The 24,611-nt window shown below is 35.2% G+C and overlaps 1 protein-coding gene across 3 annotated transcripts; it reads left to right on the top strand.

Annotated features, from left to right (window-relative positions):
• Nucleotides 1-5,431: 5,431 nt before the first annotated feature.
• On the top strand, nt 5,432-16,371 carry LOC133327682 (uncharacterized). Of its 3 annotated transcripts, none has more exons than XM_061536239.1 (6): nt 5,432-5,559; nt 5,798-5,991; nt 10,097-10,259; nt 10,335-10,443; nt 12,480-12,664; nt 16,232-16,371. In XM_061536239.1, the coding sequence occupies exons 1-6, from the start codon at nt 5,469-5,471 to the stop codon at nt 16,309-16,311; spliced, it is 822 nt and encodes a 273-aa protein (XP_061392223.1). In that variant the 5' UTR covers nt 5,432-5,468; the 3' UTR covers nt 16,312-16,371. The 3 variants fall into 3 exon arrangements, with proteins under 3 accessions (XP_061392223.1, XP_061392224.1, XP_061392226.1); XM_061536240.1 differs by having other exon boundaries at nt 12,483-12,664; XM_061536242.1 differs by having other exon boundaries at nt 12,480-12,674; nt 16,232-16,359.
• The last annotated feature ends 8,240 nt before the right edge of the window (nt 16,372-24,611 follow it).

A 24,611-nucleotide genomic window follows, 5' to 3' on the forward strand; every position in this document is an offset into this window, starting at 1 on the left:
AAGACAAGGCACCTTTTAAAAAAAAATTAGACAATCCACGTCTAGACTTCCTCGGATTTCTATTGAATCCAAATCTCCAAAAATATGTTTTAAAAAAATCCACTCCTAGGCATGTCATGGCAAATATATTTTTTAAAAGGAATGGCTGCAGCCCCTTACTAAGAAAAAAACTAAAAAAAACACGCCTTGGCCATTCATATTTTTATACCCTTCACCACACTGTGGTACAGGGTATTATGTCTTTGTGCATATGTTTGTAACAGGCAAAAGGAAACGAGATAGACACATGGTTCCTTTTGAGAATATGCATAGAATCACGTTCTGTGTCGATTTATGCATGTCCGTCCGTCTGTAGATGTTAAATTGTAAACAAAGTACAGGTCGCATTTATGATCCGATTTGGATGAAATTTGGCACGAGTCACTTATTTGGCCCAGGTACGAACCCTATTGAAATTGAGAAAAATCGGTTCAGATTTAGATATAGCTCCATATATTAAGGTAAATGTGGCACCATGGCACCCTCTAAATCTTTCGATTTGCACGAAATTCCGCACAGATTACTGAATTAGGTCCGTAATGAGATGTGCCAAATTTTGAGAAAATCGGTTGCTTTAGATATAGCTCCCATATATAGTTTCGTCCGATTTAAGGTAAAGCAAAGTCCCTACATATATCGTTTGCGAAATTTGACCGAGAATTAGATGCAGAATAATGTGTGCCTAGTTTCGAGAAAATCGGTTCAGATTTAGATATAGCTCCCATATTTATTTTCGTCCGATTTAAGGTAAATGGTGGACCAAAGTCCCAATATATAATTCGGGTTGCACGAAATTTGGCATAGAGTACTGAATTAGATGCAGAATAATGTGTGCCTAGTTTCGAGAAAATCGGTTCAGATTTAGATATAGCTCCCATATTTATTTTCGTCCGATTTAAGGTAAATGGTGGACCAAAGTCCCAATATATCATTCGGTTTGCACGAAATTTGGCATAGAGTACTGAATTAGGTCCAGAATGATGTGTGACAAGTTTCGTGAAAATCGGTCCAGATTTAGATATAGCTCCCATATTTATTTTCGTCCGATTTAAGGTACATCGGTCTCCAAAGTCCCTATATATCTTTCGATTTGCACGAAATTTGGCATTGGGTACTGAATTGGGTCCAGAATGATGTGTGCCAAGTTTCGAGAAAATCGGTCCAGATTTAGATATAGCTCCCATATATATTTTCGTCCGATTTAAGGTACATCGGTCTCCAAAGTCCCTATATATCTTTCGATTTGCACGAAATTTGGCATTGGGTACTGAATTGGGTCCAGAATGATGTGTGCCAAGTTTCGAGAAAATCGGTCCAGATTTAGATATAGCTCCTGTATATATTTTCGTCCGATTTAAGGAAATTGGTGCACCAAAGTCTCTAGATATCTTTCGATTTGCACGAAATTTGGCACAGCGTATTGAAATAACTCTAAAATGATGTGTACTAAAGTTTCGTGAAAATTCTTCGATTTGCACGAAATTTGGCATAGGTCTTGAACGATGTGTATTAAGTTTCCTGAAATCGGTTCAGATTTAGATATAGCTTCTATATCTGACCAAATGAAAAATTTAGTATCGGTTGCAGAATGATATTTTTATTGATCCAATTTCATTTTACTTGTCCTTTAAAAATGCGATGCTGTTAGGATTCATCTATTGAATATACCCAAAGTGGTGAAGGGTATCATATAGTCGGTCCCGTCAGACTTTACTATTAATATATTATTTTATTTTCACAGAAAACTGCATATGTCAGAAAAACAAAACAATTCACACATTCAAATCGAGCACAAATTGAATAAAAGTACCATTTAGTATTAAATTTCATGATTCGAGATCTAAAGGTTCAACGAAATCCAAATTTTACCAAATTTAACATCCAACAAAACTTCTTTCATACCCCAATCCTACACCTTCACAGTGACCTTAAATCCAAGTTTCAGGATTCCAACCCTAAACCTACACCCCCACAATGATCCTAAATCCAAGTTTCGCGATTCCAACTCTATTGGTTCACCCACAATTGAAATTGTACAAAATTCAGTACATAGCTGTACCAACTTCCAAAACTTCATACATACCCCAATCCTACACCCCCACAGTCATCCTAACTCCAAGTTTCATTTCAAATTGTACCGAATTTAGTACACAGTAGTACGAATTTCAAAAACTTCATACTTAACACAAAACAACAGCTCCTACAATGATCCTAAATCCAGATTTCAGGATTCCAACTCAATTGGTTCACCCACAATTCAAATTGTACCAAATTTAGTACACAGTATTACCAATTTCCAAAACGTCCTACATATCCCAATCCTACACCCTCACACTGATCCTAAATCAATGTTTCAGGATTCCAACTCCATATATTCAACCTCAATTCAAATTGTACTAAATTTAGTACATAGTAGTACCAATTTCCAAATCTTTCTACGTACCCCAATCCTACACCTTTACTGTTTTCCTAAATCAAAATTTCAGGATTCCAACTCTATATGTTCACCCACAAATCATATCGTACTAAATTTAGTACATAGTAGTACCAATTTCCAAATCTTCCTACGTACCCCAAACCTACACCTCCACAGTGTTCCTAAATCAAAATTTCAGGATTCCAATTTAGTACATAGTACTACCAATTTCCAAACCTTCCTACGTGCCCCAATCCTACACCTCTACAGTGATCCGCTTTACCCAGTGATCGCTTTACCCAAAATTCAAATTGTACCAAATTTAGTACACATTAGTAGTAACTTCTAAAACTTCCTACATATATCAATCTTACACCTCAACAGTGATCCTGATTCCAATTTTCATGATTCTAGCTCTATTGGTTCTCCTAAAATTAAAATTTTACCAAATTTAGTACGGTTTAGTACACATAAGTATTATTATCTTAAACTGAATTCTGACCCCAATTTTTGAATTCTGACCCCAAATTTCATTGTTCCCGCTCTATCGGTTAACCCAAATTCAAACTGTACCGATTATAGTACGATTTAGTACTTTTCGTACACACAAGTAACAAATTTCTAAAACTACGTTCATATCCCAATCCTACACTCCGATGGTACTCTTAATTTCAAATTCCAGCTCGATTTGTATCTCCAAATTAAATTTGTACCAAATATAGTACCATATAGTACTTTTCGTACACATGAGTACACGCTTTCCAAACCATCTCCTTAAATGGACCCTACTTCTCAACCATAATCCAACTCTCCAAATTTCATGTTTTTAGCGCTATCCGTTCAAATGCTACAGAATTGTACCAAATTTAGTACATTTTCGTACTTTTCGGATAGTTATAGTTCGAATTTCCAAAATTTCCCTTTGGTACATCTATCCTACACTGCATCAACGACCACCAAACCAAGTCAGAGTCCTTGAAAATTATTTTTTTGTAAATCAGAGTCCTTAAAATCATTTGAGTCCTTGAAAATTATTTTTTTGTAAATCAGAGTCCTCAAAATCATTTGAGTCCTTGAAAATTAGTGTTTAAAAAATACACGCCTTGTTTGAGTCCTTGAAAGTTAGCCTTTAAAAAATCCACACCTTGTCTGAGTCCTTGAAAATTGGTCTATAAAAAATCCACGCCTTGTTTGAGTCCTTGAAAATTAGTCTTTAGAAAAATCCACGCCTCTGTGAGTCCTTGAAAATTAGTTTTTAAAAAATCCACGCCTTGTGTGAGTCCTTGAAAATTTTATTATTTTTAAATTAAGAAAAAAACCTAACGTTTTTTAGTAAAGCTTTGCAGGATATTTTGACAGCTGTCAAATTAAGTTTCAACCCCTTAATTTGGTGAGCTTTTGCCGGACAGGCAGCCTCATAAATTAAATGTTTTTCTGTTGAGAGCTTTTATTAAAAGCTTTCTACTTTGATTATGCGCATTGCATATCCTGCCACATTGTGGGAATGAGATAGCCATAATCACTTCGACTGTATTAGCTATCAAAAAATAGATTCCAAAACTTTGTTCTTCTTCTTATTCTTCGTCGTCGTTCATGTTCATAGGACACACGTTGCCTTCTCCGGCCATCCACAAAATACCCCAACTATCACATCCACAAAGAGAGAGAGAGCGCCAGTAAAGAGAGAGCGTGCGGTCGAGAGCGGCTAGCCACTGTAGCTCCAAACTTCACATTGTGTGTGCACATAGACAAGATTTTTCGCATTACAGAGTCGCTGCTAACTCGCTCATACGGACTGACTGATTTCAGAGCAAAGACAAAAAAAGGAAGAAAAAAATCGAAAAATATTCGATTGGAAAAGGACTTTTTGTTTAAAGAAAATTTATGGAAATTTAGTGTTTTATTGTTGTAAAGAAAGCAGAAGAAAAGTGATAAAAATGTGTGTCCTTAAAAATAAAGGATATGAGAAAAAATCCGAATTAAATTGAAGTTTCCAAAAAATCGAAGTGGCAGGAAAAAAAATCACGGTGAAAAGCAGGAAAAAAACAATAGGTACACATAGCGGAATAATACATTTCGGCCAAAAAGCAATCGACGAGAAGAAGAAGAAGCAGCAGCATTAGCAGCTGAACAGGACGACGACGAAGACAACAACGAAGGGAAAGGAAGGACGCAAGGAAGAAGGAAGGTTTTGGGGGAGTTTGGCAGCAACTATTAGAGCAAAGGCAGCGCAGTAATACTCGTTACACAAAGTGAAAAAATTAAAAAAAGTGTTTGAAGGACCTAGGATCCTTATCCTGTGGTAAAGGATAAATTGGCAAAGTTTGATTGCCAAGAAAAAAATTGTCAATTAATCTCTGGCTCTGTTCTTAAAGTGTAGTTATTTTTTTGATAACAACACGAAGCAGAGAAAAAAATCATCAGCATCAAACAGCCAATACCCCCCTTGCACAACCCACCCCGATTGCCAACCTGCCACACTGCCAACCTGCCTGACTGCCTTCGCCTACATTTTTTTGAATGCTAATCAAATGAATCAACGATGTTTTGCGTCCTTAGGCTAAATATATGGGAATGTGAATGAAACTACAACAACAACAACAACAAAAAACAACAACCACACAAGGAACACCAACAACAACAAAATAGTAACGCAATGCAACGCTTAACTCCCGCATTAGCTACGGGTGATTGTACGTAAGACACCATTAACCTTTTTTCTACACACCCTCCCCCAACCGATTCCTTGCCGAAAAAGCTTCGAGTTCAGTTGACAAGAAGCAGGCGGAAAACAACAACAAAAAACAAAAGGCAGATCACCAGGAGCTGCCAACAACAACATCCGTAGGATATTAACAACACAACAAAAAAAAAACTTCCTAGTCATCTGGCGCCCAACCCCACCAATTAACACCAGGACCCACAACGAGACACTAAACACGCTCCAGCCCCCTCCACCTCCCCCGCTTCAAACACAAAATCCAGAGTTCAAAACTTTGGATTTTAAAAACTAATGAATGCACAACTGCAAATTCTATATCCAATGGCTATGAGACGTTATCTAGTATGTTTTAGCATACTAACGTGGCTATCATTGCTAACAAGTAAGTGCTGGGCCCTTCTTTTTTTATTTCCTTACCTTACGTCTTTTTAATTTACCTCATCACACATTAATCCGCACTTCACTTCATTATGTTTTCTTGAAATTCAATACATTTCCGGTTTCTTTGGCCATAAGATTAGCCATGGCTAATTGGGTTTTAGTTGTCTTTGTTGTGTTGTCACCATAGTTGTTGTTCTTATTATTGCATTCCGTTTTCTTTATTCCCGTTTCTTAATTAGCTACCCAGTCGGTTCGCATAACCAATCTTAAGGTGCCTCATACCTACACACTGGAACGTCACACAGAACCGGAACCCTTGGTGCTAGACTGCGAATATGAATTGGGGCCACGCGAGAAGGGCTTTGTCCTCAAATGGCTATTCAATAATCATTCCATATATCAGTGGATACCCTCCGTAAAGGGTTATGCAATGGTGAGTATCAGGAAGGCATTTTTTATAATTAAAACAGTAAAGTCGGACGGGGCCGACTATATGATACCCTTCACAATTTTGGGTATATTCTACATAGTCTCCTAACAGAGGTCGCCTTCACAAAAAAAATATTGACATGAATTTATATATAAGAACTTTGGTCCACCATTTCTATTAAATCGGACGAACATATATATGGGAGCTATATCTAAATCTGAACCGATTATCACGAAACTTAACACACATCATTCTAGGCCCAATTCAGTACTCTGTGCCAAATTTCGTGCAAATCGAAAGATATATAGGGACTTTGGTGCCCCATTTACCTTAAATCGGAAGAAAATATATATGGGAACTATATCTAAATCTGGACCGATTTTCAGGAAACTTAACACACATCATTCTAGACCTAATTCAGAACGCTGTGCTAAATTTCGTTCAAATCGAAAGATATATAGGAACTTTGGAACACAATTTATCTTAAATCGGACGAAGATTTGTGTGGGAGCTATATCTAAATCCGAACCGATTTTCACGAAACTTAGGACACATAATTCTAGACTTAATTCAGTACTCTGTGCCAAATTTCGTGCAAATCGAAAGATACATAGGAATTTTAGTGCCCCATTTATCTTAAATCGGATGAAAATATATATGGGAACTATATCTAAATCTGGACCGATTTTCAGGAAACTTAATACACGTCATTCTAGACCTAATTCAGAACGCTCTGTCAAATTTCGTGCAAATCGAAAGATATTTAGGAACTTTGATGCACTATTTACCTTAAATCGGACAAAGATATGTGTGGGAGCTATATCTAAATCTAAACCGATTTTTACGAAACTAAACACACATCATTCTAGACCTAATTCAGTACGCTATTCCACATTTCGTGCAAATCGAAATATATATAGGGGCTTTGGTACACCATTTACCTTAAATCGGAAGAAGAGCTATATATAAATCTGAACCGATTATTACGAAACTCTGCACACATCATTCTAAACTTAATTCAGTACGCTAAGCCAAATTTCGTGCAAATCGAAAGATATATAGGAACTTTGATGCACTATTTACCTTAAGGGAACCCCCCCCCCCATTCTCGATTTTATTTTTTCAAGATTTTCAATGGGCTGGTAAATCAATACCAATGCTTGTTAAGGTTTGTAACTTTGCACATATATAATTGAGGATTTAAAAGAGAAGAAAAATAATTTACAACAAAATTTTGTTATTGTTTTGTTGTTGTTTTTTGTAATTAAAGAAAAGTCCTTATTTTTGATGGCGGGCATGATAACTCCTCACTGGAACATCGGAATCCGAAAATTCCAACGGTGTTAGAAAGAGTACATGTCTGGCTCTCGTATGAACTAGGATTATTGACATCGCTCTAAAATTAACAAAATGGTGGACCTTTGAAAAAATATTTTTGGAAAATCGCCGATTTTTGACCAAAAACCAAGTTAAAAAATAAGGAAGATATTCACCGATTGGCTTTATCCTAGTTCATACGAGAGCTATACACTCCCAGAGAAACGTTGCAAAATTTGGAACCGATTGGGTTATTAGTTTTTGAGTTATCGTGCCCGCCATTCGCAAAAAAATGTTTAGAAAAAAACGCGTTTAAAGTTTGAGAAGCCCTTCAGCCGTCACTTGATGCGGACACAATAAATCGGATATATCTTCAAGAGTTCTTGAGATTTTCACTTGAAATTTTGTAGAGACATTCTTTAATCAGTGTAGATTCGAATTATGTCAACAAAAATTTTGACCCCGAGAATGGGGGGGTCCCCTTAAATCGGACCAAACTATATATGGGAGCTATATATAAATCTGAACCTATTTTCTCGAAACATCATTCTGGACCTAATTTTGTACTTTATGCCAAACTTCGTGCAAATCGAAAGATAAATGGGGACTGTGGTACACCATATATAGGAGCTATATCTAAATCTGAACCGATTTTTCCCAATTTCAATAGGTTTCGTCCTTGAGCCAAACAAATGCGCTGTGCCGAATTTCATCCAATTCGGATCATAATTGCGACCTGTACATTGTCTACAATTTAACATGCACAGACGGACGGACAAACATGCATAAATCGACTCAGAAAGTGATACTATGCATATTCCTTGAAAATAAGTCTTTAAAAAATCCACGCCTTGTCTGAGTCCTTGAAAATAAGTCTTTAAAAAATCCACGCCTTGTCTGAGTCCTTGAAAATAAGTCTTTAAAAAATCCACGCCTTGTCTGAGTCCTTGAAAATAAGTCTTTAAAAAATCCACGCCTTGTCTGAGTCCTTGAAAATAAGTCTTTAAAAAATCCACGCCTTGTCTGAGTCCTTGAAAATAAGTCTTTAAAAAATCCACGCCTTGTCTGAGTCCTTGAAAATAAGTCTTTAAAAAATCCACGCCTTGTCTGAGTCCTTGAAAATAAGTCTTTAAAAAATCCACGCCTTGTCTGAGTCCTTGAAAATAAGTCTTTAAAAAATCCACGCCTTGTCTGAGTCCTTGAAAATAAGTCTTTAAAAAATCCACGCCTTGTCTGAGTCCTTGAAAATAAGTCTTTAAAAAATCCACGCCTTGTCTGAGTCCTTGAAAATAAGTCTTTAAAAAATCCACGCCTTGTCTGAGTCCTTGAAAATAAGTCTTTAAAAAATCCACGCCTTGTCTGAGTCCTTGAAAATAAGTCTTTAAAAAATCCACGCCTTGTCTGAGTCCTTGAAAATAAGTCTTTAAAAAATCCACGCCTTGTCTGAGTCCTTGAAAATAAGTCTTTAAAAAATCCACGCCTTGTCTGAGTCCTTGAAAATAAGTCTTTAAAAAATCCACGCCTTGTCTGAGTCCTTGAAAATAAGTCTTTAAAAAATCCTCGCCTTATCAGAGTCCTTGAAAATTAGTCTTTAAAAAATCCACGCCTTGTCAGAGTCTTTGAAAATTAGTCTTTAAAAAATCCACGCCTTGTCAGAGTCCTTGAAAATTAGTCTGTGAGTCCTTGAATGTTAGTCATTAACTTTTGGAACTCATAAGTACACATTTTCTAGACAACCTCCATATATCAATCGTTCACTAAATTTAGTACCAGTTAGTACCAAACATCCCTTTGGTACTTCTTCTTAGCTCTCCTTCAGGGACCCACATTCCAAATTTTAGGTTTCCAGCTCTCTCTCCGTTATTCAAATGCAAATTGTTCCAACATTAGTGCATTTTGTACTAATCGTACAAATAAATTCGAATTCCCATAGCTGTCTCCAAGGCTCAATCCCACACTTCAACCGTCACCTAAATTCAAAATCTCAGGATCCCAGCTCTATCGATTCACCCAAATCAAAATTGTACCAAATTTAGTACCATTTAGTATTTTTCATACTAATAAATACGAATTTCTATACCTACACCAATCCTACACTCTAACAGCAATCTTATTTCCACCAAGGTCCAAACTGTACCAAATTTAGTACTTTTCGTACCCATAAGTACGAATTCCCAAAATTAAGTCAATCCTGTTTTAAAATAGTAATTAAATAGTCCAAAGTTAAGAATTCCAAATTTATCTGTTCAGCAAAATCCACATTGTACCAGTTTTGGTACCATTCTGCACTTTTTGGTACCCATATTTCAAAACTATCTGAATCCTACACTCCGACAGTAATCTTAGTTGCAACTTTCAAGATTCCAGTTATACACATTCACCACAGTCGAAATTGTACCAAATTTAGTACTTTTCTTGCCCATAAGTACGAATTTCCTAAACTACCTCCAATAATAATCATAAGTCCACATTTAAGGATTTCAGCTCAATACGTTCACCCACAATCAATTTGTACCAAATTTAGTACCATTTAGTACATATAAGTACTGTACATCCATATCTCAATTCTACACTCGAACAAAAACCATTATTCGAAATTTTAGGTTTCCAGATCTATCCGTTCATTCAAATCTCAAGTGTACCAAATTTAGTGCCAGTTAGTACTTTTTGTACACATAAATAGAAATTTGAAAATCTGCCTCTATAGCTCAATCCTCAACAGTAATCTTCATTCCAACGATCACTTTTTCAGGTATTTTATGAATATATAATTTATTTCTCTTTTGTACAGGGCGTCTTGAAATCAAAAATCAATACGGTCATCTATCCGACAGAGGGTAGTCCGGGTGTGATATCAATACGTCGACCAGACTGGAATATGACTGGCGAGTATACGTGTTTTGTCCAGACCTTCGAATCGACAGATAAACGAAGTAGCCGTCTACAAATAATTGGTGAGTGGATGGAAATATTATTTCAAAATCCCTTTTGAATTGTAATAACCGATTGTTGTTGTTTTTTTCCTGCAGTTCCTGAATCGGATTTTTTGCTTGAAACCAAAATGGATGGAACGCGAGAAAATGTCGAAGTAATGTGTGCCGTTCAAAATGTATTCCCCCAGCCAGTACTATACGTAAAGTAAGTGTGAAATTAGAAGTTCGGAAGGTCTCGGGGAGGATCAATTGTGGTTTTGATGTCTGGAGAAGATATAAGGAAGGGATTCTGCAAAAAAACAGCTTTCAGAAAAATATCTCTAGTAGGATCTCCAAATATAAATGCCTCTGGGGGGGAGGGGGGTCGTCTATACACAGAAGATCCCTATGAAGACTTCTAAATGGTTCCAGAAGCTGTCTTCTGTCTATATGAAAATATTGTCTATATATTTTTCTTAAAAAATGCCTGTGGAGAATTTCTGAAATATGCCAAAAGAGTTTACCTCGAATGCTCTACAAAAAATCTTTGAGAAGAACTTGAAAGACTTATAGAAGCCCCCTGAAAAGTCCTATACACGTAGGGGACCTCTTACTTACTTAGCCGGCTTGTTACACAAAGGTTGTTCCATAGGCCGAGCTTAAAAAAGATTTCCAAGCGCGTCGGTCTTGTGAAAGACCATGTTCTGAAATTTTATCTTCGACTTAGTCTTTTCATCGAATTTGTGGCCTTCCCCTACTGCGTGAACCATCACTGAGCTCGCTTTTATATGCTTTTTGAGCTGGGGCATTCGCAAGTACCCATGCTTCAGATCCATATTAAAGCACGGGTATTATCAGCGTCTTGTAAAGTGTGAGTTTGGTCTGGCGGGAGGTGACATTGTTTCTAAACTGCTAATTTAGACCATAGTAGCATCTGTTGGCCATCAGAATCCTTCTTCGAATTTCAAAACTGATGTCATTAGTTTTATTTATGGCGGTCCCGAGGTGTATAAAAGCTTTAACTACCTCTAAGGTGTAGTTCTCAAGTTCCACAGTTGGTCCGAGTCTACTAGACGTCTTGCTCGTTGATACCATCATCTTGGTCTCCTCGCCATTTAGTGCCAGACCCACATTGGCAGACTCCTTCTCAATTTGTTCAAAGGTGGCTGTTACCGCTCGTAATGTTCGACCCATTATATCGATGTCATCGGCGTAGGCGAGTAACATATGCTGTTTGGTGTACAAAGTGCACAGGTCACACGACAAACTGCCACCTTGTCTGAATCCTCGGTCGGTATTGAAAGGCTCCGAGAGGTCCTTTCCAACTTTAACTGCTGACCGTGTGCCACCATGAGTTGTCCTCCATAGCCGTATTAATTTTAGAGGAATGCCGAACGTAGGCATGGCTTTTAACACCTCTGAACGGATAGGTCATTTCCGACTTTAACTGCTGACCTTGTCCCACTTAGAGTTATCCTGCATAGCCGTATTCATTTTGCAAGAATGTCGAACGCAGACATGGCTATAAACACCTCTGAACTGTAAAATGCGGCTTTATAGTCGACGAATAGGTGAAATGTATCGATCTGTTTTTCGTGGGTCTTTTCCAGGATTTGACACAGATTAAAAATCTGGTAAATGGGGGTTTTGCCAGGTGTGATGCCGCATTGGTATGGTCCAATAATGTCATTGACCATTGGCCTCAGTAGTTCACACAGCTCCCTGGATAACACTTTATATGCGACTGGAAGAATACTATTTCCTCTATAGTTGGCACATATCGTCTTGTATCATTTTTTTGTGCACGGGACACAGGATGCTGAGGTTCCAATCATTGGGCATGCATTCTTCTAGCCAAATTGTACTAATCAGCTGGTGCATGCTCCTTACCAGCATCTGACCACAAATCTTGAATAGTTCGGCTTGTAACCCATCGGCCCCTGCTGCTTTACTATTCTTCAGCCGATTAATTTCTATCCTCACCTCATCTTGGTTAAGTGGATCTCTCTCCATTATCATATATAAGACCTCTTATATACCCCACAACCCCGGAAGAGAGCGAGGGTGATATTTATGTGTATGACCCTCTTGAAGGTCTATTGGATTTTATCCAAATACCTTTTTACGGCTTCTTTTATATCCAGTTCCCATAGAAGTTCTCTCTATACACCCTGAATTTCCGAATATATATTCCCCAGTTTTGTTTTCTTTTTTGTCTACACCTTTAACTAACATTTTCCCACCTTTTTTCCCACTTTCCAGCAGATTTGATACAAAAATATTGGATTCGGTATTAACGCAAATGGATCAGAACGCGAGTGGCCTATATAGTATGACAGTTAGAACGCGTATACCTAGAGATAAATTTGAATCACCCACACCGATTACATGTTCATTTTACCTGCTTGGTACCAATTACACTAAAAGACGGGAAACTATTTTCTATGGTAAGTAGAGGTAAGATAATTTTTAATTGTAGATTGCCGATTTTTAACAAAATTTAGAACAAAACAAATGAAAAAGCGTTATGTTTGGCCGGGCCGAACTTTGGATACGCTCAACCATAGATATACTGACAGGTACCTCCCATACATGGGCGAGGGCTAGGCTTAAATGCAGGCTATAGTTCATATATAGTTCATTATCGAACCTTAGGTTCTAGTTTTTTATCTCGATATCCTCTGCAGAGTCTTAGAACCAAATCCAAAATTCGGAACAAATCAGATAACTATTTTAAAATAAAAAAGGGGTTTATATGGGAACTACCCCATAACGGGGGCGAATATTAATAATTTTTGGTAGGGAGAGATTTGTTCGATATACGACCATAAAATACCAAATTGCAACGAATTCGGTTGAAAAACTCGCTCCAGAACCCCAAAATACCGAAAATTGGGGGAACCCTTATATGGGGTCTATCCGAAAAAATGGATCTATATTCATACTTTTTTGTGGAGAGATTTGATACCTATTAGGAACTTAAAATACCAAATTACAGCCAATTGAGTGGAAAAATACGATCAAAACCCCAAAAATATTGATAATTAGGAGGTATGAGGGCTACCTGAAAAAGTGGACCTATATTTATAATTTTTGGTGACATTTAGAACCCAATGTACCAAATCTCAGCAAATATATATATATATATATATATACTTTATAGGGTCGGAAATGAATATTTCGATGATTTACAAACGGAATGACAAAATTTGTATACCCTCCATACTACGGTGGAGGGTATATAAAAACAGCAAACCTAATAACTGAAAACAACATTTATGGCTAAAAGGCGCATAGACTTTCGGAAGTTATTTTACCTCTTCGGAGGCTTTCATGAAATATTTTAGTCCTCGGCAGTATTCAGAAAATATTCTTAAAAAGTCTCCTAATTTTGAGACCTTTGCCAATATCAACACATTGGCCGATATTCAATTTTGAAATTATAATCATTTTTTTTTAATATTCTGAAAAATTAGGAATAGTAACCCGAGGACTACCTTCTGCAGGATTATAGCTCTAAAATTTCCTAATAGTCCTAATAAAAGAGTAAAGAGATTGACTGACTTAATGATTCATCAACGAGCAGACAAAACGGCTGAAGCTAAAAAAATATGTGTTAAGTTTCCTGAAAATCGGTTCAGATTTAGATATAGCTCCCATATATATTTTCGTCCGATTTAAGGTAAATGGTGCACCAAAGTCCCTTAAAATCTTTCGATTTGCACGAAATTTGGCACAGCCTAATGAATTAGGTCTAGAATGATGTTTGTTAAGTTTCCTGAAAATCGGTTCAGATTTAGATATAGCTCCCATATATATTTTCGTCCGATTTAAGGTAAATGTTGTGCCAAAGTCCCTTAATATCTTTCGATTTGCATGAAATTTGGAACAGCGTCATGAATTAGGTCTAGAATGATGTGTGTTAAGTTTCCTGAAAATCGGCTCGGATTTAGATAAAGCTCCCATATATATCTTCGTCCGATTTAAGGTAAATGTTGTGCCAAAGTCCCTTAATATCTTTCGATTTGCACAAAATTTGGCATAGTGAATTTAGCCTTGAAAGATATGTGTTAAATTTCCTGAAAATCGGTTCAGATTTACATATAGCTCTCATATATATTTTCGTCCGATTTAATGTAAATGGTGCACCAAAGTCCCTATATATCATTCGATTTGCACGAAATTTGACACAGCGTAATGAAAGATATATAGGGACTTTGGTACACCATTTACCTTAAATCGGACGAAGATATATATGGGAGCTTTATCTAAATCCCAACCGATTTTCAGGAAACTTAACACACATCATTATAGACCTTTTTATTTACGCTGTGCCAAATTTCGTGCAAATCAAAAGATTTCCAGGGACTTTAGTGGACTATTTACCTAACATCGGGATAAACTATATATGGGAGAAATATCAAAATCTGAATCGATTTCCACGAAACTTTGCACACATCATTCTAGACATAATTCAGTACGCTATGCCAAATTTCGTGCAAATCGAAAGATATATGGGGACTTTGGTGCACCATTTATATAAAATCGGACGAAAATATATGTGGGAGCTATATCTAAATCTGAACCGATTTTCACGAAACTTAGCACACGCCATTCTGGACTTAATTCAGTACGCTATGACAAATTTCGTGCAAATCGAATGATTTTCAGAGACTTTGGTGCACCAATTACCTAAAATCGGACGAAAATGTATATGGGAGCTATATCTAAATCTGAACCGATTTTCACGAAACTTAGCACACGTCATTCTAGACTTAATTCAGTACGCTATGACAAATTTCGTGCAAATCGAATGATTTTCAAATCGGACGAAAATGTATATGGGAGCTATATCTAAATCTGAACCGATTTTCAGGAAACTTAACACACATCATTCTAGCCCTTATTCATTACGCTGTGTCAAATTTCGTACAAATCGAAATATATATTGGGACTTTGGTACACCATTTACCTAAAATCGGACGAAAATATATATATTTGAGCTATATTTAAATCAGAACCGATTTGTTCCCAATTTCAATTGGGCCAAAACAAATGAGTTGTGCCAAATTTCATCCAATTCGGATCATAAATGCGACCTGTACAAATTGTTTACAATTTAACATGGACAGACGGATGGACGGACGGACATGCATAAATCGACTCAGTAAGTGATTCTATGCATATTCTCAAAAGGAACCATGTGTCTATCTCGTTTCCTTTTGCCTGTTACAAACATATGCACAAAGACATAATACCCTGTACCACAGTGTGGTGAAGGGTATAAAAATGCAGGTCTTGGCAGGACTTTAGAAATATTTTTTTTATAATTATTCCCCATGTGGCACACCAGCAAGGTGTTAATTGTAGTCTATTGTTATTAGACTTGAAAAAAAAAAATTATTAAAATTGAAATTAAAATTATTGACTTGTTTTCAATCACAGTAGTTATCCTCTGTAATTATACGAATTAAAAATTTAATCAAAATTTTTAAAATCCAATGGCACGCAATCATCCGGAGACAACAACTAGGCCAGCCATCATCATAGGGAATTATTAAAAAGGGTGACATTTCAATCAAAGGACATTGTTGTACAATTACAATTAAAAAAAACAACAACAATTTCTCTAAATAAATTATATGGCTTCTAATGGCAGGAACAACAACAACAAAACACAAAATTATAAAACAAACTATTTTTACAACAAAATTAAGGGAATGACGGAGATTGACGTAGAAATGCGACAACAACAAAAAAACACCAAAATCCTTTAAAGGAATTGACAATAACGAAAGCCGGTAAATAGTTCGGCAGGCAGTCAGGAAACATTTCTTGTTTATTTTTAAGTTGCCATTGGCAACAACAACAAATTAACTAATAACATTTTTGTTGTTTTTATGTTATGAACTGTCATTTATTAATGCTTGTTCTTGTTGTTTTATTTTTTACTATTTCCAACCCCACCATATGCCTCTAATTGATCCTTAAATGTGTGTGTCCTCTCATTTCAGATAAAGCAACAAATATACAACGTAAATGGACAACAGTCGCTGTAGTCATGTCGATCGCGTCATTAGCTTTAAGCAGTTAGTTTGGATATTTGTAATAAAAATTTAAAAAAAATTAAAATAATGAAAAAATAATAATTTAATAATAAATGATAATATTTAATATATAATAATAATAAAAAAAACCCAACAACAAACCAAAACAAAGAAGAGGAAAAAACGAAAAGAAAACCAAAATGAAATAAGAAAAAAAGTATATTTGTGTTCGTATAGGATATTTCTATTTAGAATTTTAAAAGAAAGAAGAAAAAAAAAATAAATAAAACCAAAAAACCAACTCCTTTTCCCCCAGAGAAAACAAAAAAAAAAACAGATCCCCAAAAATCCAAAAACCAACAACAAGAAACAAAAAACCAGAAAAAACGTAAAATAAATTTTGCGGTATTTTTAACGAAAAAAGTGCTTATTTTGTAAATGCATGTAAATGTAAGAAGAAGAAAAAAAATAAAAAACAACAGAAAAAGGAATAAAAAATCAACTATAAAAAAAAACAACCACAAGGTGGTTTTAAAGGATTTCACTTTCCGAAAGAAGAAAGAAAGGGAATTGGCCAGAGAATTCAAAATTCTGGTCGTAACAAGTGGATGGTAAGTAAAGGCATGTGATGCCCAGGGATTCAAAATACTAAGGAGGGACTTACATATGTCATTCTCTAAATCTGAACCGATTTTCACGAAACTTCGCAGACATCATTCTAGACTTAAATCAGTACGCTATGCCAAAACTCATGCAAATCGAAAAATATATGTAGGGACTTTGGGGCACCATTTACCTAAAATCGGTCGAAACTATATATAGGAGCTATATCTAAATCTGAACCGATTTTCACGAAACTTCGCAGACATCATTCTAGACTAAAGTCAGTACGCTATGCCGAAATTCGTGCAAATCGAAAGATTTTCAGGGACTTTAATGCACCATTTACCTAAAATCGGGCGAAAATATATATGGGAGCTATATCTAAATCTGAACCGATTTTTTCAAAACATGGCACACATCATTCTAGACTTAATTCAGTACGCTATGGCAAAATTCATGCAAATCGAAAAATATGTAGGGACTTTGGCCCACCATTTACCTAAAATCGGGCGAAACTATATATGGAAGCTATATCTAAATCTGAACCGAATTTTATGAAATTTAGCAGACATCATTCTAGACTTAATTCAGTACGCTATGCCAAAATTCGTGCAAATCGAATGATTTTCCGGGACTTTGGTGGACCATTTACACTAAATCGGCCGAAACTATATATAGGAGCTATATCTAAATCTGAACCGATTTTCGCGAAATTTAGCAGACATCATTCTAGACTTAAGTCAGTACGCTATGCCGAAATTCGTGCAAATCGAATGATTTTCAGGGACTTTGGTGCACCATTTACCTAAAATCCGGCGAAACTATATAAGAGGAGCTATATCTAAATCTGAAGCGATTTAACAGACATCATTCTACACTTAATTCAGTACTCTATGCCAAATTTCGTGCAAATCGAAAGACTTGGAGGGACTTTGGTGCGCCATTTACCTTAAATCGAACAAAAATATATATGGAAGCTATATCTAAATCTGAACCGATTTTCACGAAACTTCGCAGACATCATTCTGGACCTAATTCAGTACTCTGTGCCAAATTTCGTGCAAATCGAAAGATATAGAGGGACTTTGGTGCCCCATTTACCATAAATCGGACGAAAATATATATGGGAGCTATATATAAATCTGAACCGATTTTTCCCAATTTTAATAGGCCCAATATCCTTCTCCATATAAAAATTCGCGATGTTTGGATCACAATTGCGACCTCTGGAGCGACCAGAAAACCCCGATAAAAATTAAGTATTTGGTCCATTTCATCCCCTAAATATTAACCAGCTCTATTGGTTCATTTAAATCCACACTTGATACCATTTAGTACACATTAGTGCGAATTTCCAAAACTTTTTACATAGCCCAATCCTACACCCCAACAATGATCCTAACTCCAAATTTCAGGATCCCAGCTCCATTAGTTCTCTCAAAATTCAAATTGTACCAAATTTAGTACCCGATGCTACACTCCAAAATCCACATTTGGTACCATTCTGTACACATTAGTACGAATTTCCAAAACTTTCTATACGTATATCCCAATCATACACCTCAACAGTGACCCTAACTCCAAATTTCAGGATTCCAGCTCTATTGGTTCACCCAAAATTTTAATTGTACCAAATTTAGTACACATTAGTACAAATTTCCAAAACATTCCACAAAAGCCCGATCCTACACCCCAACAGTAATCATAACGTCAAATTTCAAGATTCCAGCTCAATCGGTTCACATTTTGTACTATTTAGTACAAATTTCCAAAACTTCCAACATCGGTTCACTGATAATTTAAATTGTACCAAATTTAGTTCTCATTAGTAGGAAATTCCAAAACTTCTTAATTAGCTCATTTCAACCCGCTCAACAATGATCTTAACTCCAAATGTCAAGATTCCATCACTATCGGTTCACCCAAATCCAAATTTGGTACCATATAGTACACATTAGTACGAATTTCCTACATACACCAATCCTACACCTCAACAATAATCCCAACTAAAATTACATTGTTCCAGCTCTATCGGTTCACCCAAATTCAAATTGTACCAATTATAGTACAATTTAGTACTTTTCGTACACATAAGTAACAAATTTCCAAAACTACGTGTCATATCCCAATCCTACACTCCCACGGTAATTTGTATCTCCAAATCAAATTTGTACCAAATATAGTACCATATAGTACTTTTCGTACACATACACATTTTCAAAACCATCTCATTATATGGACCCCACTTCTCAACCCTAATTCGTATTTCAAATTTCAAGCGCTATCCGTTCTCATGCTACGGAATTGCACCAAATTTAGTACATTTTCGTACTTTTCGGATAGTTATAGTTGGGATTTCCAAAAACCCTTTGATCCATGTACTATACAGTCCATCAATGACCCTCAATCGAAATTTCTAGCTCCACCGGCTCGCCAAATACAAATATACCACATTTAGTACATTTCGTTCCGTTCTAGAACGAATTTCCAAAAACCCAGCCTTATCTGCCACCTTTGGACCAAGAGTGACCCTCACCCAAAATTTCAAGATTCGAGCTTCAGCCGTTTCGTCTGGGCGTTGATGAATCGTTAAGTCAGTCAATCGCTTTACTCTTAATTATTAAAGAGCAGCACCATAGGTCCCCCCTTCACTATTCTAACATTTTAAATCAACTTCACCTATTCCCACCTCTTTAAAAGCCTCCCTTTCCTACCTCTACCACTCAACTGAATTATGTTCTCTTAATTTTTATAGTTTCCTTATTTTGAAAAGGAAAATCATTTAATAATAATTATCTTGATATCCTTTTTGTGACGACAATTGTGTAAACTGTCCTTTTCCACAAAACAGAACGGACCAGACCAGAAAGTCTAATTTACGTTAAAGTTCCTGACTTTTAAATTAGTGTCAGTGTCATAAAACTCGTAAAACATAAACGTTATCTGATTTCCACTCTCCTTTGCTTCGAAAATGATTGTGGGGATGTTGTTTGTCCAAGTGTTTGGGTGCGTGTGTGTTTGTATGTATGTGTCTGCTTAACAAACCATTTCACTACACAAAAAGGTCCTGTCCTACTGTGCCACTGAGACGACATTATTCGGCAAATGAACCGTTAATAAAAATTAATGATTTAGCTTTTTCTCTGCTTTCTCTCTCTCTGTCTGTCTCGATTTTAAAGTGAGGATAGGTGGGAGGGGGGAGAAGGGTTGCCATTATTTGGTATTTTAAAATATTTTAGATCGGGGTTTTAAAGAATATTTTTTCAAAGGCTCACAGAGGCGTGGATTTTTTAAAGAATATTTTTTCAAAGGCTCACAGAGGCGTGGATTTTTTAAAGGATAATTTTTCAAAGCCTCACAGAGGCGTGGATTTTTTAAAGAATATTTTTTCAAAGGCTCACAGAGGCGTGGATTTTTTAAAGAATATTTTTTCAAAGGCTCACAGAGGCGTGGATTTTTTAAAGAATATTTTTTCAAAGGCTCACAGAGGCGTGGATTTTTTAAAGAATATTTTTTCACGGACTTACAGAGGCGTGGAGTTTTCAAAAGAATATTTTTAAGGACCTCTAATAGGCGGAGAATTTTTAAAAGAATATTTTTAAGGTCCTCTAATATGCGGGGATTTTTAGGGACTTCAAATAGGCAGGGAATTTGTAAAAGAATATTTTTTCAGGAACCAAAACTAAATTTTCAATATAGGTTCAAGCCCCATTTTCGATAGTTTGAAGGCTTTAAATTGGCATTCTGGGTTCTTTTAGATGTCGCAAATATTTTTAAGACCTTTATGGATGGATATTTAAAGGCCTCTTAGAATGCATGCAATTTGAGCATAGATTTTAAAGACTTCTTTTTTAAATACCCCTAGAGTGGATGTTAAGGACCTCTATGTTCGCATTTTAAAGGCTCTAAGCAGGGATTTTGACGCCTCTAAGTTTGATTTTAAATGTCTCTCGGCGTAGACTTTTTAAGAGTTTTTTAAGGTCTGTAGGTTTGAATTTTGAATGAATTTATGAAAGATCTTGAAGCTTGGATTTTCATGACTATATGGAGGACCACGAAGCTTGGATTTTTAAAGAATTGTTTAAGGTTCTAAAGTGCGGATTTATGAAAGATTTAAACATTTTTTTTTTGGTTCTTAAGATGGGTTTTTGAAGAATTTTGTAAGGTCCTTAAAGCGGATTTGTTGTCTAAAATTTAAAAAAAATTTTGAAGGTCGTTAATCGAGTCTTCGAATCGTGGATGCTTGGATTTTTCAAAAGATTAGGAGGATTATGGATGACCTCTTAGCGTAGATTTATAAAGAATTTAAAATACTTAAATGCGGATCTTTTGGAAAATTCTTCAAGAATTTTTGAAGGTCTTTAAGTGCGGATTTTTTTTTTTTTTTTAAATTAAAAAATGAGTGCAGCTTAACGAGACCTCGAATCGTAAATTTTTAAATTTATCGAACCCCTCAAAGTATATATTTTTAAGGAATTTTCATATATTTTTTTGAAAACATCGAAGCATAAATTTTTAAAGGTGACCTAGGCTTAGATGATTAGTGGATTTTTTAAGACCGATAAACATCGAGTTTTAGGAATTTTTAAAGGTTTCTAAGCATTTCTTTAAATACAGACAAAACCACCTAAGCTCCGACTTTTTGATCGATTTTCAATATTCGCTACGTATCGATTTGATTTTTGAGGTATTTATGTTCTATTCATAGATTTTTCGGATAATTGTTTAACAAATATGAAAGACATTTTTAAGGCCACTACCCTGAAATATCGATTATTTCAGGTTATTTTTTCAAGACCTTTAAGCATCGATTCTTTGAGGAATTTTTAAAGTCTCTTAAGTATCGATGGTATCGGCAATAATTAATCGATTTTATGGGATTTTTTTTTGAGGACCCTAACATTAATTTTCGAGTCATTTTTTAAAGGAATTTTTAGATGCCTCTAGACATGTATAATTCAAGAATTTTTAAAGTCGCCTAAGCATCGATTTTCGGATGATTTTTATGAATTCTTAAAGCTCCCTAAATATCTATATTTCAGGTATTTTAAAGTCGCCTAAAAATCGATTTTTTATTTCTTTTTTTTTTGAGACTTTTTATGAATTCATTTTTCGGTACATTTTTTTAAGAAAATTTAAAAGCCCCTTAGCAACGAATTTTTAGAAATTTTTTATGGAATTTTTAGAGGCCTCTAAGCATGCATAATTCAAAAATTTTTAATGACGCCTAAGCAACGATTTTCGGAGATTTTTTTTTTTTGATTTTTTTTTAAACCCCTAAATATCCGTATTTCAGGAATTTTAAAGTCGCCTAAGACTCTTTTTTTTTGGAAATTTTTATTTTTTTCGAAATTTGCTTTTCGGTCCCTTAACAACGAATTTCCAGTACTTTTTTAATGAATTTTTAGAGGCCCCAAAGCCTGCATATTTCAAGATTTTTTTTAAATATCTATATTGCAGGAATTTTAAAGTCGTCTAAGCCTCTTTTTTGGAAATTTTTATTTCTTTTTTGAAATTCCCTTTTCGGCCCCTTTTTAAAGTCGTCTAAGCATAGATTTTCGTATCAGATGTTTATGACTTTTTAAAACCCTCTAAATATTCAGGAATTTGAAAGTCGCCTAAGTAACGATTTTTCGGAAATTTTTTTAATGAATTTTTAAAGCCCTCTAAATGACTATATTTCAAATATCAAATATCTATATTTCTAAGTATCGATTTTTATTTATTTATTTTATTTTTACGTTGTAATTATTTTTTTTCGAAATTCGATTTTCGGTAGATTTTTTTTACGAATTCTAAAATTTCGGGTAGTTTTTCTAATGAATTTTTCGAGGCCCCTAGCCTGCATATTTCAAGATTTTTTAAAGTCGTCTAAGCATCAGATTTTTCGCATAATTTTTTATAATTTTTTTAAAGCCCCTAAATATCCGTATTTAAGGAATTTTAAATTCGCCAAAGCCTTTTTTTGAAGGATTTTTAATGAATTGTTCGAAATTCGCTTTTCAGTAGATTTTTTTTTAAGAATTTTTAAAAGCCCCTTAGCAACGACTTTTTAAGGTATATACAAAGGTTACTAAACGTCGATATTTTGGAGATTTTTAAGCCTGGATTTTTTATAAATTTTCAAAATTTTTGAAAGACCAACATTTTGGGTATTTTTGAAAATTTTAAAGCGTCAATTGAGCATCAGATTTTTCGCATGATTTTTTTAGATCCCATAAATATCCGCATTTCAGGAATTTTAAAGTCGCCTAAGACTCGATTTTTTTTTTTTTTTTTTTTTTTTTGAGGAATTTTTAATTAATTGTTCGAAATTCGCTTTTCGGTAGATTTTTTTATGAATTTTTAAAAGCCCCTTAGCAACGACTTTTTGAGGTATTTTCAAAGGTTGCTAAACGTCGATTTTTTATAAATTTTCAAAATTTTTAAAAGACCAAAATTTTGGGTATTTTTCAATTAATTTTTTGAAAATTTTAAAGCGGTAACATTGGTAACCGGTGGTGTTGGTGGTGGATGTTAACAACAACAACCAAAACGGATATAGGAAAACAGGTAAATTAGAAAAAAATAATGTTTGGGTTTCTTTAAATTTCTTTTTGGTTGTGAAAAGGGGGGAGTTTTTTTGGTTACTCAAAATCTCTTTAAAGTCCACACTCTCTTCTCTTCGCTCTCTCTCTCTATCCTTATCTAACCCTACTCTCTTTATTAGCACAGCTGTCAAACTATTTTTTTACATAAAAACCGTTAAAACACATGTTCAACGATGACATTTTGGGACCGACGTTGCCACTTGGTTTTGTTGTTGCCGTTGTTCGAAACAAGCCTTCAGCCGGATATTATGCTCTCTCCCAGCAATGAATGCCATGCAACACTGTGCTTTGCCTGCTGTCTGTCTGTATTGGAATATTATTTTTTTGGGGGATATTTTCATGTCTAATGCTGCTGCTTCTTCTTCTTCCTGCTCTCGCGTATGTGTTCGGATTTTTTTAGTTAGCTGTCTTCCAGAGGAGAGCATTTTTATCCTATAAGTATGCAGTAGTAGTGACAGCAGTAGTAAAAAAACGACGACGACAAATCACCATTCAACACAAAAAAAAACAACAACAGCACCAGCAAGAGTAGTAGAGTGGCTCCAAGGTTTTTTTTCGGTTAAATAAAATCGGTTTTTGTGTTCAGTTTTTTGTGTGTTTTCAATACAATAATTAAAAAAATCACTGGAGGAAGAAAAATTAAATGCAAAAAAAAAGAAAATAGCAAAGAAAAGAAAAATCTTCCCCCTCGCCGACCAACCCAAGTGAATGAGGCAGTGATTAAGTAACACGACAGCGGTGGTAGTACACAGTTCGATATCCCGAAAAGCAATAAATCAAAAGATTTTTCATAGTGCAAAAATATAAATTCGATTTTTTTTTTCGCTGCATTAAAGTCATTGGGGTTTTCAGTTTATTGAAAAATTTTTCATCTACTTCGTCAAAAAAAAAAAAAAAAATAGAAAATCATTGACGCCGCCCTCCAAAGCAAGCAATCAACCAACCACCACTACTTTTCGCGTTTTCCAATCTCAAGCCAACAGAAAAAATTAAAAAAAAAAATTCAGAAAGTGTATAAAAATGTTTGCCCCAAATGTGAAAAATTGAAATGGAAAAGTGTTTTAGAAATTCGTGATTAACGAATGAATGTGATATCGCGGTGATAGTGAACCTCATCGAATATAGTCTAGCCCAGAAAAATTCATAATACCCTA

Source organism: Musca vetustissima, unplaced genomic scaffold (assembly GCF_032173495.1).
Source record: "Musca vetustissima isolate MV318-11 ecotype Yass unplaced genomic scaffold, APGP_CSIRO_Mvet_v1 utg207704, whole genome shotgun sequence".
In the NCBI taxonomy this organism is placed as follows: Eukaryota; Metazoa; Arthropoda; class Insecta; order Diptera; family Muscidae; genus Musca; species Musca vetustissima.

Excerpts from the sequence above, each read along its gene's own strand:
- LOC133327682 (XM_061536239.1), top strand. The coding sequence starts at position 5,469 with ATGAATGCACAACTGCAAATTCTATATCCAATGGCTATGAGACGTTAT. Across the intron at positions 5,992-10,096 it reads CCGTAAAGGGTTATGCAATG|GGCGTCTTGAAATCAAAAAT; the intron begins GTGAGTATCAGG and ends TCTTTTGTACAG. Across the intron at positions 12,665-16,231 it reads ACGGGAAACTATTTTCTATG|ATAAAGCAACAAATATACAA; the intron begins GTAAGTAGAGGT and ends CTCTCATTTCAG.